At 41.4% G+C, this 16,230-nt stretch overlaps 2 protein-coding genes across 4 annotated transcripts in view; one reads left to right on the top strand and one right to left on the bottom strand.

The window, feature by feature from the left end:
• LOC137348453 (rho GTPase-activating protein 21-like) overlaps window positions 1–16,230 on the top strand; it is a 298,000-nt gene that overhangs the window by 247,420 nt on the left and 34,350 nt on the right. For all 3 annotated transcript variants that reach the window (XM_068013769.1, XM_068013763.1, XM_068013773.1), the window contains 2 exons: window positions 12,659–12,955; window positions 15,523–15,587. In XM_068013769.1, coding sequence (XP_067869870.1) covers window positions 12,659–12,955; window positions 15,523–15,587 — 362 coding nt within the window. The remainder of the gene's footprint in view (window positions 1–12,658; window positions 12,956–15,522; window positions 15,588–16,230) is intronic.
• si:ch211-285f17.1 (sickle tail protein) overlaps window positions 3,032–16,230 on the bottom strand; it is an 815,052-nt gene continuing 801,853 nt past the window's right edge. The window contains exon 22 of the mRNA XM_068013806.1: window positions 3,032–3,763. Coding sequence (XP_067869907.1) covers window positions 3,629–3,763 — 135 coding nt within the window. The 3' untranslated portion in view covers window positions 3,032–3,628. The remainder of the gene's footprint in view (window positions 3,764–16,230) is intronic.

The raw sequence follows: 16,230 nt of genomic DNA, 5'->3' as shown, positions 1-16,230 counted from the left end.
TGGAGGGACTGCAGCGAAGCTTCACCAGACTGATTCCTGGGATGGCAGGACTGACATATGCAGAGAGATTGAGTCGATTAGGCTTGTATTTGCCAGAGTTCAGAGAGGGGATCTCATAGCAACCTACAAAATTCTAACAGGACTGGACAGACTAGATGCAGGAAGGATGTTCCTGATGAGGGAGCCTAGGACCAGGGGTCACAGTCTAACGATAAGGGGTAAGCCATTTAGGACTGAGATGAGGAGGGATTTCTTCACCCAGAGTGGTGAACCAGTGGAATTCTCTACCACAGAAAGCAGTTGAGGCCAAATCATTAAATATGTTCAAGAAAGAGTTAGATATAGTTCTTGGGGCTAATGGGATCAAGGGATATGGGGAGAAAGCAGGAACAGGTTACTGAGTTTGGATGATCAGCCATGATCGTATTGAATGGCAGAGCAGGCTCAAGGGGCCGAATGGCCTACTCCTCCTGTTTTTGTGTTTCCATGTCTTGGGCAAGTATATTGCAATCAGATCTAAATTTTCAGAGATTATCAAAATGAAAAGCAGTGCAAATAATGAGAAGCACTGTAGCCACATTTGAAAGAATTTCAATATTTTAGTTAACTGGGCCAAGTAAGAGCTTTGTAGTCAGCGTAATAGTGAAAAAAAATTGGAATGCAAAAAAGAAGCAACAGGACTGGTCCCACAGGTAATGATTTCCTGTGAAGAAAAATTTGAGAAGATTAAGCTTCACATTCGAGAACTAAAGTGCTGGTGGGAGGGGTTTCATTGAAGTGCATGATTATTAAAGTAGTGTAAGGACATTGCAAACCCAGGTTATTATTTCAGTGTACACCAAGAAACCTGAAACCGGAAACATAAATGTAAATTGGTGAAAAATAAATGAAAGATCAGGAAAAATGTCTTTACAGTAATAAATGTTTGGAATAACCTAAGCACATTCTAGTGTACAAATATTATGGCTACTGAAAATACAAGTAAATACCTTGAAGTTATTAATATGCTAGAATGCTGACCAAACATTTCACATCCCTGACTTTCTTTCTGTTGGGACTTCATAGTTGGGACTTTACAAATGACTTGAAAGCCCTGTGTTTTAGAAAAGGCAGTGAATGTGTCAGAATTCTCTTGTATGCATTGTGTTTCAGAGCTGACATGAATAGCAAGATCTGTAAATTCCAACTAACTGCATTTTACTGCCCTTGCCGTCGTTACTGATTGCAAAAGGTTGTATAGAATGCACACTACTGTTTCTCAAATGTTTAATAATCTTAAATCCTTTCAATGTTAAGCAACTTATACAACTTAACTATTTGAGTCAGCTTTCTCAGGCGTTATGCCAAGGCTTTCAATCAGTTCAGGGCCATGTAATCTGTAGGTTTTCCAACATTTTTGATGCCTCAATGTTCAAGACTCAACTTGCTTGAATTGAACAATTTGTACATAAAATAATGCTCTGGAATTCATGTGAGCAAGGTTTTTCATAAAACAGAGTGGCAACTGACTTTGAGTATATAAGATCACCAGCCATTGAGTCTGTCCCACTCAGCTAGGCAACAAGACCCCAATGCTCCCCACCCACCAGCAACCATGTAATCTACTAAGCACAAATGTTTTTTAAAAAAAAAACCTAGGTCAATTCAAGGGAAAAGTGTTCTGGGAAATTACTCCCTCTGAAGTCGATCAAAATTGAACCCCAGGCGGTAACAATGACTAATAGATCTGCTACCCAACATCCCACCTACCTCTTGTAGTTGGCAAACCGGCCTCCTCCTGCTGTTTGAACATTTGCAGCAAATCCACATTCACTCCACTGTTCTCCTTTTCTTTATTCCACCGCTCATCTCTCGTTCTCTTCCCCCCCATCCCTTCCACCTCCCCCATAGTGCTTAGTGTAAACAGCCTTGTGGACAGTATGCCCAACACCTGAGGGTGGCTTGTAACTTTAAATGCTTACTAATATACTGGATAGCTAAATCAGAGTTTATAACCAAGTGCACAATTCATTTAATTTCCTGACACACTCATTTTCTGGGATTGGGAGCGGATATTATTCAGCATAATCTTTTACTGTAGAAATACAAATGGAAAAAAATCAGCTTATTTTGAAGGGATGGTTTCATCTTTCATTTTTTGTATAGTGCCTTTGTGACACAAGATAACATGCCATATTGAACATAATTTGTGACAATTTAATCTTGTGTACCAATCTAAGTAGAATTTTTTTTAAGGAGGTGACTCGGGTAGTGGACAGGAGAATGCCCACAGATGTTGTTTATATGGAATTCCAGAAGGCATTTGATAAAATTCCTCGTAAAAGAAAGTTGAAGCTCATAGAATTGAAGGCAAATTATTGACCTGGTTAGAAAATTGGCTGAGTGGCAGGAGACAAGTGAGTAGGGCAGGTACAGTAATTGGCAGTGGCGTCCCACAAGGATCCATGTTGGGTCCTTAACTTTACTTGAGACTTAGATGGGATAGAAAGCAATGTATCCAAATTTGCCGATGACACAAAGATAGGCAGTATTGGAAACAAAGATTTATGGCACAGAAGGAGGCCATTTGGGCCATTGTCCAGATACATAGATTATTTTCTGTATCTGTTCATGACATTTTAATGGTCAAAGGCTACTGGAATGCTGGCCTTTATATCTAGAGACTAGAATACAAGGGGGTAGAAATCATACTTCAGAAATAGAAAGCCCTGATTAGACTACATCTGTGAGCTGTCCTGGGCACCACACCTTAAGAAGGTGTTACGACCAACCGCTCCTGTCAAAGCCCCCAATCAAAATATATGATTCTGATTGTGGTGGGACCGATGCACTGTTAATTCAATCCCGTTGTTCCACAGATTGGCTAACATATCATTTTAAAACTTTCCAAATTGAAGGAAGAGCCACCAAATTGTGCCATCTATTAACCCCTGAATGAGGCTAACCAAACCAGGTGTCTTTAAATCAACAAATTAACTCTTTAATTAAAATAACTAAATTCTTAAACACCATGATCATTTAAAAATAGAAAAATTAGAGTCCTTGCAAATTTACAGTTCAATGTTGCTCAAAGTCCCTCGCAGAATGTTGTTCGAAGTCCCTCGCAGTCATGTGATGCGGGAAAAAAGGTTCTTACACAGTAGAACAGTCCATAGTCTAACTTCAGTAGTGATGCTTTCCTTCTCCAGCGAATTTCAACAATTAACAACTTGCAAACACTTCCAATGGAATCAATCTGACTTTAGAGTTTTTTAAGGGATAAAAGATTGTCACAGTCTAACTTCCCTTTCTTCAATTTAAACTACCAGAGATCTCTGTCTTTCCTTGGCTACTTAGAATTTCGAGAGATAATTAAAGAGACAAAAATCCTATTTCCTTCAGTTTAAATGGTTGAGAGCTCTTTTTCAGTGCTGACACCACAGCTGTCTGTCTTTTGTGTCTGTGTTCAGTTAGGACAAACTTTCTTATTAACTGCTAGTTCAAACTGAATTGTAACAAATGTATCGCATCAGGCTCACTCCCAGTGGCTGTTTCCATGGTATCGAGAATGCACTCTTTGAATCGCAGTCTCCAAATGGCCGTTTCTAAGGCAACGAAAATGCACCGTCCTATAACTCCTTGCCGGCTCTTAAAGCAATACTGATCCCTTGCAAGCCTTAAAGGCGAACGGCATATTCCGGAAAAAAAAGTACAGGTTCATGATGAAGGATATGTTGAAATAAAACCAAAGGGTGCTGGAAATACTTAGCAAGTAAGGCAGCATCTGTGAAGAGAGAAGCAAAGTTAACGTTTCAGGTCAGTGACCTTTCATCAGAACTGGCAAAGGTTAGAAATGTAATAGGTTTTAAGCAAATAAAGTGGGGATGGGGCAAAAGAACAAATGGGAAGGTGCTGATAGGAGGGAGGGTCACAGAGAATAATTGACAAGGAGGTCATGGGGCAAAGGCAAAGAGTGTGTTAATGGTGTGGTGAAAAACAAAGCATTAGTGCAGAGAGGGTGTTAAATGACAGAATAATGAAAGCCCTAGCCAAAAGCAAAACATGAAAAAAAAAAGTGGGCTGGCACATGGCTTAAAAAAAAGTGTAATGATGAAACAAACTAAAATAAAATGAAATAAAAAAAAATGCAAAGTAAAAGTAAAAAAAAAAAGGGGGTCCAGTCATGCTCAGTAGTGTAGCGTGCCTCATCAGTAAATGACGTGCTGTTCCTCGAGCTTGCGTTGATGTTCACTAGAACACTGCAGCAATCCCAGGGCAGAGATGTGGGCATGAGAGCAGGGGGGAGTGTTGAAATGGCAAGCGACAAGAAGCTTGGGGTCACGTTTTCGGACTGAGTGGTGGTGTTCTGCAAGCGGTCACCCAATCTGCATTTGGTGTCCCCAGTGTAGAGGAGACAGCATTGTAAGCAGCGAATACAGTATACTAAATTGAAAGAAGTACAAGTAATACAAAAGTAGGGAGGTTATGCTTCAGCTATACAGAGCATTGGTGAGACCACATCTGGAGTATTGTGTACAGTACTGGTCTCCTTATTTAAGGAAGGATGTAAATACATTGGAGGCAGGACATAGAAGGTTTACTAGAATAATACCTGGAATGAATGGGCTGTCTTACGAGGAAAGATTGGACAGACTAGACTTGTATCCGCTGGAATTTAGAAGAGTAAGAGGCGACTTGCTGGAAACATACAAGATCCTTGAGGGGTCTTGACAAGGTGGATATTGGAGAATCTCGAACTAGGGGTCACTGTTTAAAAATAAGGGGTCACCCATTTAAGACCGAGATGAGAAGTTTTTTCTCAGAGTCGTGAGTCTTTGGAATTCTCTTCCTCAAAAGGCAGTGGAAGCAGAGTCTTTGAATATTTTTAAGGCAGGGGTAGATAGATTCTTGATAAGCAAGGGGGTGAAAGGTTATTGGGGGTAGGTGGAAATGTGGAGTATTTAGTTGTGCCATGAACTTACTGAATGGCGGAGCAGGCTCGAGAGGTCGAGTGGCCTACTTTTCCTAATTTGTATGTTCATATGTTTGCTGCTTCACCTGAAAGGAGTGTTTGTGGCCTTGGGTAGTGAGGAGAGAGGAGGTAAAAGGGCAGGTATTACACCTCCTGCAATTGCATGGGAAGATGCCGTGAGAAAGGGACGAGGTATCGGGGTTAATGGAGGAGTGGACCAGGGCATCACGGAGGGAACGATCCCTTCGTAATGCTAACGGTAGTGTCATCATGCTGGATGTGGTGGAAATGGCGGAGGATGATCCTTTGGATGTGGAGGCTGGTGGGTTGGAAAGTGAGGACAAGGGGAACCCTATCGCAGTTCTGGGAGGGAGGGGAAGGGGTGAGAGCAGAGGTGCGGGAAATGGGCCAGACATGGTTGAGGGCCATGTCAACCACAGTGGGGGAGGGAGGGGGGATCCTCGGTTAAGGAAAAAGTAAGACATATCCGAAGCACTGTTGTGGAAGGTTGCATCGTCAGAGCAGATGCGTCGGAGATGGAGGAACTGGGAGAATGGAATGGAGTCCTTACAGGAGGCAGGGTGTGAAGAAGTGTTGTCGAGGTAGCTGTGGGAGTTGGTGGGCTTATAATGAATATTAGTAGACAGCCTATCCACAGAGATGGAGACAGAGAAGCCGAGGAAGCCAAATGTCGGAGATGGACCATGTAAAGGTGAGAGAAGGGTGGTAATTGGAAGCAATGTTGATAGTTTTCCATTTCGGGGCGGGAGCAGGAAATGGCACCGATACAGTCATCAATGTACCAGAAAAAGAGTTGGGGGAGGGGGCCTGAGTAGGACTGGAACAAGGACTCTTCGACATATCCCACAAAAAGACAGGCATAACTAGGACCCATGCGGGTACCCATAGCAACACCTTTTACTTAAGGGAAGTGAGTGGAGCTGAAGGAGAAGTTGTTCAATGTGAGAACAAGTTCAGCCAGGAGGAGGAGAGTGGTGGTGGATGGGGACTGATTGGGCCTCTGTTCAAGGAAGAAACGGAGACCCCTCAAACCGTCCTGGTGGGGGATGGAGGTGTGGAGAGATTGGACATCCATAGTGAAGAAGAGGCGGTTAGGGCCAGGAAACTGGAAATTGTCAAAATGACGTAGGTGTCAGAAGAGTCACGGATGTAGGTAGACCAGGGGAGAAAAGATAGTCAAGATAGGAAGAAATAAGTGCAGTGGGGCAGGAACATGCTGAAATGATGGGTCGGCCAGGACAGTCCTGTTTGTAGATTTTAGGAAGGAGGTAGAAGCGGACTGTCCACGGTTGCAGGACTGAGGTTGGAAGCTGTAGAGGGAAGATCTCTGGCGGAGATGAGGTCAGTGACAGTCCTGTGGACAGTAGCTTGATGTTCGGCAGTAGGGTCATGGTCCAGGGGGAGGCAGGAAGAAGTGTCTGAGAGTTGGCGCTCAGCCTCTGCAAAGTAGAGGTCAGTATGCCAGACAACAACAGCACCACCCTGGTCAGCAGGTTTGATCACAATGATGGGGTTAGACCTGAGAGAACAGAGTGCAGCAAATTCAGAAGGAGGAAGGATATGTTGACCTTGGCGGAAGTGCAGCACTTACAATAATGATACCTGGACTCCAAGGGTTAAATTGCAAAGAGAGATTGTATAAAATGGTTTGTATTTTCTGGAATTTAGAAGGTTAAGGGGTAATTTGATTACAGTTTTCAAGATATTAAGGGGAATAGATAGAGTGAAAATATTTCTGCTCATTGGGGAGTCTAGGACTGGGGAATAGTCTTTATAAAAAAAAAAAAGCCAGTTATTTCAGGAGTGAAATTAGGAAACCCTTCTACAAGTAAAAAGTGGTTGAAATTTGGAACTCTAATCCGCAAACAGCAGTTGATGTGAGATGAGTTGTTAATTTTAACACTTGAGATTGGTAGATATTGTTAACAAAAGGTATTAAGGGATAGGGGGGAAAGGCAGGTATATGGAGATGGGTCACAGATCAGCCATGATCTCCTTGAATGGCAGAACAGGCTCGAGGCGCTAAATGGCCTATTCATGTTCCTCACATATTGGATAAAATTGAAAATTTGTGAGGGTACACCACTTGTGATGAAAACCACACCTGCCAAGAATGAGACATATTAATTTTGTCATATGGAACATTAATTTTAAACTGTTACTGGACTGAAAACATGGCTGCACCTGCATTCTAAAAGGACAATGGCTGGAAAGATAGCTGCCTGGAGAAGACAATGGAACTGCTCCCTGATTCAATTAACCAAATGGATTTTGGACCAAAAGAAATTGAATGTGTGAAAGTCAGCATTCCAACCCCCAACTGAGGATCTCTACTAAGATTGAAAGAATCCACAAAGCCTCGCCAGGCAGGTTGTTCCAAAAAAAGGAGCTAGTCACATGACTAGCCGTCTGGCCCAGGTTTGGTTTGAATTGTGCCACACAGAAAAGAACAGATTGCAACTAAACTTGAAGAGAGAGCATCTCTCCCTGTCTCCCTCATGAAAAGCGGAGATTGCAACTGGATTTCAAGAAGACAGCATCTCCCTGTTTCTCTCTCCCTCTCGCGTAAAGACAGGGACCCACGGAAGAAACTAAGCCTCAAGACAGAAAACCATCGAAACAAGTTTGAAAGTGTGCACTGGGCCCTAACGAGACAGCAAAATTTAACTGCAATCAAAGACTTTACATCAAACTCAAAAGACAGTAAATGAACTCCAGCTATTGCTTCAAATCTTTCCCCTTGATTTTTTATCCTTTTCTGTCTCTATCTGCATGTGGGTTTATCGCATGTGCGTCGCGTATTTTTAGTAGTTTTAACCGAATTAGAGTTTTAAGGTTAATAATCTTGCACCTTTCTTGTTTAAATCTAAGAAAACCTGTCTGATTGATTTCTTTGCCATTACAATTGGAGAGCAGTGAACAAGGATTCGCTGAGGGGAAACCATAAGCAGTGTTTTAAAAAAAAAAACCCTGTTACGGCCACGCCAGGAAAAGGCTGAGAGGGAACCTCTAGACCCCTTTCTCACCTGGTCATAACAGACTTTTTGCTTCAATTCATAGTGTCAGAGGAATGGAAGGATGCATGTTACAGCTGATTTTAATTGTTTCAAATGGGGTTGCCCAGTTGCAATTTTCCACCGGAGGGATGAGTAGACAACAAATTCCCCCAGGTTACAATCTATGTCTTGCAGTTATTGCTCAATAGCTGTTGGCATGCCTGTGAGCAGGTCCCCTGTTTTTCCTTTTGTTAGGCATTGGGCGATATAAATTTAGTTTTTTTTAAATTGCTAATATTTCACTGTGATCTTAATTTTTTTAAGGGACTGCCTTTGTTATGTTGCACCAATGTACATATGAAATAGAAGCCTAAGTGTGAGTTGGTACATCACAGAATGACAGAATTGTTGCAGCATCAAAGGAGGCCATTCAGCCAGTTGTGTCTGCGCTGGCTCTCTGAAGGAGCAATTCACCTAGTGCCACTCTTCCGCTTTCTCCCCATAGCCCTGCACATTCTTCTTTTTCAGATAATAATCCAATTCCCGCTTGAATACCTCCTCCACATTCTCAGGCAGTGCATTCCAGATCCTAACCACTCACTGCATAAAAAAGTTTTTCCTCATGTCTCCATTGTTTCTTTTGCCAATTGCCCTAAATCTGTGCCCTCTGGTTCTCGATCCTTCCACCATTGGGAACTGGTTTTCCCTATCTTCTCTGTCTAGACCCCTCATGATTTTGAATACCTCTCAAATCTTCTGTCACCCTTCTCCAAGGAAAACAATCCCAACTTCAATCTATCCACGTAACTGAAGTTCTTCATCCCTGGAACCATTCTCGTGAATCTTTTCTGCATTCTCTTTAATGCTTCACATCTTCCTTAAGGTGTGGCACCCAGAACTGGACACAATACTGCAGTTGAGGCTGAACTAGTGTTTTATACAAGTTTAACATAACTTCCTTGCTTTTGTACTCTGTGCCCCTATTAATAAAGCCTAGGATGTCGTATATTTTACTAACCACTCTCTCAATCTCTCCTGCCACCTTTAATGACTTATGCTCATAAGTGCCCAGGTCCCTTTGTTCCTGCACCCCCTTCAGAATTGTACCCTTTATTTCATATTGTCTCTCCATGTTCTTCCCATCAAAATGAATCACTTTACACACGCTGCATAAAATTTCAGCTGTCACTAGTCCGCCTATTCCACCAACCTGTCTATGTCCTTTTGACGTATTTTCCCAACCCCTTCACTGGTCACAATGCTGCAAGGTTTTGAATCATCTGCAAATTTTGCAATTGTGCCCTGTATACCAAGGTCTAGGTCATTAATATATATCAGGAAGAGCAAGGGTCCCAACACTGACCTCTAGGGAACTCAACTGCAAATCTTCCTCCAGTCCGAAAAACATCCATTACTCTTTGTTTCCTGTCACTCAGCCAATTTCGTATCCATGTTGCTACTGGCCCTTTTATTCCATGAGCTATAACTTTGCTCGCAAGTCTGTTGTGCAGCACTTTATCAAATGCCTTTTGGAAGTCCATGTACACAACATCAACAGCATTACCCTCATCAACCCTCTCTGTTACCTCCTCAAAAACCTCCAGCAAGTTAGTTAAACGTGATTTGCCCTTAACAAATCCATGCTGCCTTTACTTAATTAACCCAAATTTGCCCAAGTGACTTTAATTTTGTCCTGAATTGTTGTTTTCTAGAAGCTTCCCCATCGTTGAAGTTAAACTGACTGGCCTGTAGTTGCTGGGCTTATCTTTACTCCCTTTTTTGAACAAGGGTGTAACATTTGCAATTCTCCAGTCTTCTGGTACCACCCTTGAGTCTAAGGAAGACTGGAAAATTATGGCCAGTGCCTCTGCAATTTCCTCTCACTTCCCTCAGTATCCTTGGATGCATCCTCATCTGGTCCTGGGGACTTATCAACTTCAAGTACAGACAGCCTATCTAATACCTCATCCTTTTCAATTTTAAACCCTTCAAATGCCTGAATTACCTCCTCTTTCACCATGGCCTGAGCGGTATCATCTTCCTTGGTAAAGGAAAATAGAAAGTATTCATTTAATACCTCAGCTATTCCCCCTGCCTCCATGCGTAAATCCACTTTTTGTTCCCTAATTGGTCCCAGTCCTCCTTTTACCACCCTTCTACTATTTATATGCAGTAGAAGACTTTAGGATTTCCTTTTATGTTAGCTGCCAGTCTCTTTTCATACTCTGTCTTTATTTTATTTGTTTTTTCACTTCCCCTCTGAACCTTCTATATTCAGCCTGGTTCTCGGTTGTATTATCCACCTGTCATAAGTGCACTTTCTTCATCTTAATCTCTATCTCTTTTGTCATCTAGGGAGCTCTGGATTTGTTTGCCCTACCTTTCCCCTTTGTGGGAATATACCTTGACTGTGCCCGAACTATCTCTTCTTTAAAGTTTTGCCTGCCAATCTTTGATTCCAGTTTATCTGGCCCAGATCCATTCTTACCCCATTGAAGTTGGCTTTCCCCAGTTAATTATTCTTACTCTGGATTGTTCCTTGTCCTTTTCCACAGCCAACCTAAACCTTATGATACAGTGGTCACTGTCCCATAAATGTTCCCAGACTGACTGAAAATTGTTGGTGTCGTAAATTTTGAGGAGGAAAGTCTTAGATTACAGGACAATATAGATGGACTGGTAAGAATTTAATCCTGAGGAGTGTAAGGTGATGCATTTTGGGCAGACTAACAGGGCAGGGGGATATACAATGGATGGTAGGACCGTAGAAAGTACAGAGGGTCAGAGGGACCTTGGTGTACATGTCCATAGATCACTGAAGGCACAGGTAGATAAGGTGTTTAGGAAGGCATATGGGATACTTGCTTTTATTAGCTGAGGCATAGAATGTAAGAACAGGGAGGTTATGATGGAGCTGTACAGGCTAGTTACGCCACAACTGGAGTACTGTGTACAGTTCTGGGCACCACACTATAGGAAGGATGTGATTGCACTGGAGAGGGTGCAGAGAAGATTCACCAGGATGATGCCTGGGCTGGTGCATTTCAGCTATGAAGAGAGACTGGATAGGCTGGGGTTATTTTCCTTGGAGCAGAGAAGGCTGAGGGGGGACCTGATTGAGGTATACAAAATTATGAGGGGCATAGATCAGGTAGATAGGAAGAAACTTTTTCCCTTAGCAGAGGCGTCAATAAACAGGGGGCATAGATTTAAGGTAAGGGGCAAGAGGTTTAGAAGGGAATTGAGGAAATTATTTTTCACCCTGACGATGGTTGGAATCTGGAACACACTGCCTGAAGGGGTGGTAGAGGCAGGAACCCTCAACATTTTAAAAAGTATTTAGATGAGTATTTGAAATGCCTTTGCAAACAAGGTTATGGGCCAGGTGCTGGAAAATGGGATTAGAATAGATAGGCTTGATGGCTGGCAGGGACACGGTGGGCCGAAGGGCCTGTTTCTATGTTGTATGACTCTATGACACTTGACCTACCTCATTCCCAAGAACGAGGTCTAGTAGTGCCTCCTTTCTCGTTGGGCAGGAAACATACTCTGCAGAAAATTTTCCTGAACGTGCTCTAGGAGCTGTTGTCTCTCTCTGCCCTTTACACTACTACTGTCCCAGTGTATATTCGGATAAAGTACCCCATTATAACTACTTTATAATTCTTGCACCTCTGTACAATTTCCTTGCAAATTTGTTCCTCTACATCTTTCTCACTAGTTGGTGGCCTGTACACTACACCAAGCATGTAATTGCACTTTTTTTGTTCCTTAGCTCTAGCCAAATAGACTCTGTCCTTGACCCATCTGGGACATCTCCTCTCTCTCTCCAGCACTGCATTGTTTTCCTTAATCAATATTGCCACCCCTACGCCCTTTCCTTCCTTTCCTATCTTTCCTGAACACCTAGTATCCAGGAATATTTGATACCCAGTCCTGCCCTCCTTTGAGCCAGATCTCTCGTATCGCCACATCATATTTGCAAATGACAATCTGCACCTATAACTCACCAATCTTATTTACCATGCCCTGTGCATTCACATACATGCACAGTAACCCTAATTCAGACTTTATTACTTTCTTTTTCTGTGCCCACCTAATAATTTACTATTTCCTCCTCTAGTGCTATCTGTCTCCCCCAGTATTCTGTGCACCTTGGTATTCCTCTCTGATATTACCTCCTGGTTCAGACTTTATTCATGAATAGATTGATGATTTTCAACAATCCCACTTTCTGCAAATCCACTAGGTCATTGTGATTGAACAGTTCTGCTGAAATGTCGAGAACCAGATCTAAATGGTGGATGGGAAAATCACAAAGCAGTGCCCTATCATCATCAAACATGACGCATAGAGGTTAAAGTCACAGGGGAAACTGAACACAGAACAGTGGCTACATAACCAGCATTGTGCTCAGTTATTTGTTTGAAACACTTGGAAATGGCTCAGGGATGTAATAAGGTGCTATATATTTGCAAGTGTTTATTTCCTACTTGTATAGGAAGAATTTGTTTTCTGAATTACACAGGATTTTCTTTTTTAACAAGTGTGCACACTTACGAATGAACGTGCATCATTTTTCATTCACTTTTCCTGAAGGAGAGAAAAAGATTAAAGGTTTTATAAATGTAAAAACAAAGTGATAAAGTGTGATCAATTTGTCAAGTGAAATTATTTTTAAATATTACAGCGTGTCGGTGGCAGCATTCGGCCATGGAAGCAAATGTATGTGGTTCTTCGTGGGTACTCGCTATTCTTATACAAAGATAAAAAGGACAAGACAATTCATGCATCTTGCCAAATTGAAGAAGAACAACCAATCAGTATCAAAGCCTGCTTGATAGACATCTCGTATAGTGAAACCAAGCGCAAGCACGTGTTTCGATTAACCACTTCCGAGTGTGAATACCTCTTTCAGGCTGAGGATCGAGAAGATATGTTGACGTGGATTAAGACCATACAAGGAAACAGCAATCTGGATAATGAAGTAAGTGCATATTGTGGTGATGTTGTATGTACAGTATATATTCAGCTTTTGCCTCCTCCACATCTAGCTCTTCAAACAAAATGTATGATGGTGCATTAATTTTTTGAATTTGTATTTTGCAACTGAAGCAGCCGTAAGCTATTGAAACTATTTTCAACATTATGGAACTGCATGCACATCATTAAACATAGCTTTTAATTGACATACAAAATTGCATGTGGATTCATAAACTTTATTGGATGCAATATTTACTATAAACTTTGTTGCAAGAGTATTCTTAATGTTTTATAATTCAATGAAGTAAATGCTATATTTTTGAATTTTTTAAGTTTACAATATGTTGTTTACAATGTTATTTACATATATAGAGTCATTATTATTTTGCTTCAGTTGTTAGCATTTCAAAATCTAATATTCTGTAAATAAGAGTCCATTCAGGTGCCATGTCCAGTTTTCTAGCTTGGCTTTGTTGGTAACATTTTTACCTTAAATTTGGATATTGTTGGTTTAATTTCCACTCCAAGACTTAAGCATGTAACCTGGGGTGGCAATTCAGTGCAATACTAAGGGACTACATTGTTGGGAGGTGCTATTTTTCAAATAATGAAGAGCAATGTCCCACAAACAGCTGGAATTTGCTGGAGTGGAGATTCTGTTCAGTGCATTGTGTATTGAATTTCTGCGTGCTCCATTAGACATTTTCCTGTACCCTTCAGCTCAAGAATGTAAGTATATGGAATTGCGAGCTGATAATGGCATGAGAAGGACAACAGGATATCTGGGACCTTGGTGTATAGCTGGAGCAATACTGTATGTCATCATTCAATTAGATTTAAGGATAGAGAAGTGAACAGAGGAAGGCGAAGGAAGGTGTATGCATTAGAGTGTGTTAATTCAATGTCGGTTCAAGCTCAGAAAGAAAATTGAGAGGGAAAGAAAGATTGGTTTGACAGGGAAAGATAGTAAGCATCAGAAAGGAAAAGTAAGAAACATTTTAAAATTTGACATTTAAAATCTCAACAGTTCACTCGCTGAAGGAATGAGACTCCAAACTTTTAATTCACCTTTGGGCCAGAGAGGTTGCTTTGTTGTCATTAACAATTATCATGTCATTAAAAGGGTACTTGTGTAGTCAGTTACTGGACGTGACTTTTTGTGGTGAATATATTGGGCAATTAATATGCAAATGAGGCAACTTCATGAAACTTGGAGGTTAAGGGCAAGGTGCTGTTTTCGCGAAGGTTGACAGCAGACTGGCACAAAGCATCCAGCAACTTTTGGCAATGTGCAATTCATGGGGTATTTCTTCCTCGCTGCAAGTTGCTGCTGATTTGCATATAATGTGCATCGCTAACACCTATTTAACCTGTTCCTAAATGTCGATACGTTCTCTGCTTAAATCACTAACTCTGGTAAAGCATTCCACAGTTCTATGTGTAAGATGGTTTCTCCTGCTCTCTTAAATCTCTTGCGTTTAATTTTGTATCTATGTCTCTTTCTTAACTCCCTCAAACAGTGGAAACAGTCTGTTTTATGTACTCCAATGTGAGCTCATTGACTTGTTTAAGACTTGAGCAATAAAGCTGTTGTTTCAAACTATATGGTATTTAATCGATGTCAGTTACAGTTGCAGAAGAATCATTTTAATTTTTCCATAAGCAAAGTCCACAAAGCGCCATGCCTTTGTTATAAGATCCTGACTTGTGATGCGCTTTTAAAAGAATGTCTTAAGCATGTGCACTTAGAGTCATAGAGTTATACAGCACAGAAACAGGCCCTTCGGCCCAACATGTCTGCGCCGACCATCGAGCACCCACCCAATCTAATCCCATTTTCCCACACTTGGCCCGTAGTCTTGTATGCTATGGCGTTTTAAATGCTCGTCTAAATACTCCTGAAATGTTGAGGATTCCCGCCTCTATCACACCTTCAGGCAGTGTGTTCTTGCACTTCTCAGAGATTTGCCTACACATCTGCTCTCCTATCTCCCTCTGACTGTTTGGGGGTCTATAGTGCACTCCCAGGAGTGAGATTGCCCCTTTTTTCCTTTCTTACCTAAATCCATATGGCCTCATTTGATGAACCTTCTAACAGATCATCCCTTCTCACAGCTGTAATAGTTTCTATGAAAAAAAAATTGCCACTCCCCCTCCTTTCATATCCCCCTCCCAATCGCATCTGAAAACCCTGTAACCAAGAACACTGAGCTGCTATTCCCGTCCCTCCTTAAGCCATGTTTCTGTAATAGCCATGTGTCTATCTGTGCCCTCAGCTCATCTGCTTTATTTGCTATACTCCTTGCATTGAAATAGATACCCTTGAGCACTGCCAAACTCTTTTTTAATTTTCTAACCTTTGTTTCCTCTGTCTTCCAGACTCGTGCATTAATTTTCTGCCTTCCGTTTTCATTTCTGATTTTGTCCCAGCTGAGTTTACCCTCAGGTCCCCATCCTGCTGCCAAACTAGTTTAAATACTTTTATATTATCGCTTATTGTGGACTGCTGTATTGCACATGGGATTTCTTTTTAAAGAAAAAGAAATAATGTATCGTTATTTTGATTTGTAGGACACTGGAGTTACAAGCAGAGATTTAATTAGCAGGAAGATTAAAGAATACAGTACCATGATGAAGTAAGTAGTCTTGTTATCCTGGTCTAATTTTCTAGGGCCATGGTTTCAAAATACAAAACCACCCATTTTTTGAAATCTAAACTATCAGATTATGCAGAATGCTTGGAGATTAGGAGCCTCATCTTCTCTGGCACTAAGTATTCTATTGAAGATTGTTGGGCAGTGGAAGCCGTGCCTATTTTTGAAATTGGTCCATGTTGCAGTGAGCACAAAATACTATAAGGAAATAAAATCTAGTGTTAATCTTCATTTAGGAATGTCAAGGGGTTTGCTGTATACAAGTGTTATGATTAGATGCGGAGGGGTTGAAAGGCTCACCCCTCTTATCCCTCTCCTTCTTTGACCGCAACAGGGTTTATTTCTTTTAAACAGTTGATGTGCTTACCAAATAAGTGAGGGTTTAACCCTTTCTGTGCTATGATCATAAAGGAACCAATCGGGCAGGTTTTCTTGAGTTTAAACAAGAAAGAGGTTAGTTTATTGCATTTAAAATCAAAACCTGATCTAAGTAAAAATAATAACTCCAACTTTCAGACGCGCGCACACACACACACACACACACACACACACACACACACATACACATGTGAGAATCATACACACAGAGATAGGTTACAGAGTGAAGAAGGAGGGATTGGTTGGA

This window comes from Heterodontus francisci, chromosome 2 (assembly GCF_036365525.1).
Source record: "Heterodontus francisci isolate sHetFra1 chromosome 2, sHetFra1.hap1, whole genome shotgun sequence".
Lineage (NCBI taxonomy): Eukaryota > Metazoa > Chordata > Chondrichthyes > Heterodontiformes > Heterodontidae > Heterodontus > Heterodontus francisci.
This window is presented reverse-complemented; position numbering and strand designations above follow the sequence as displayed.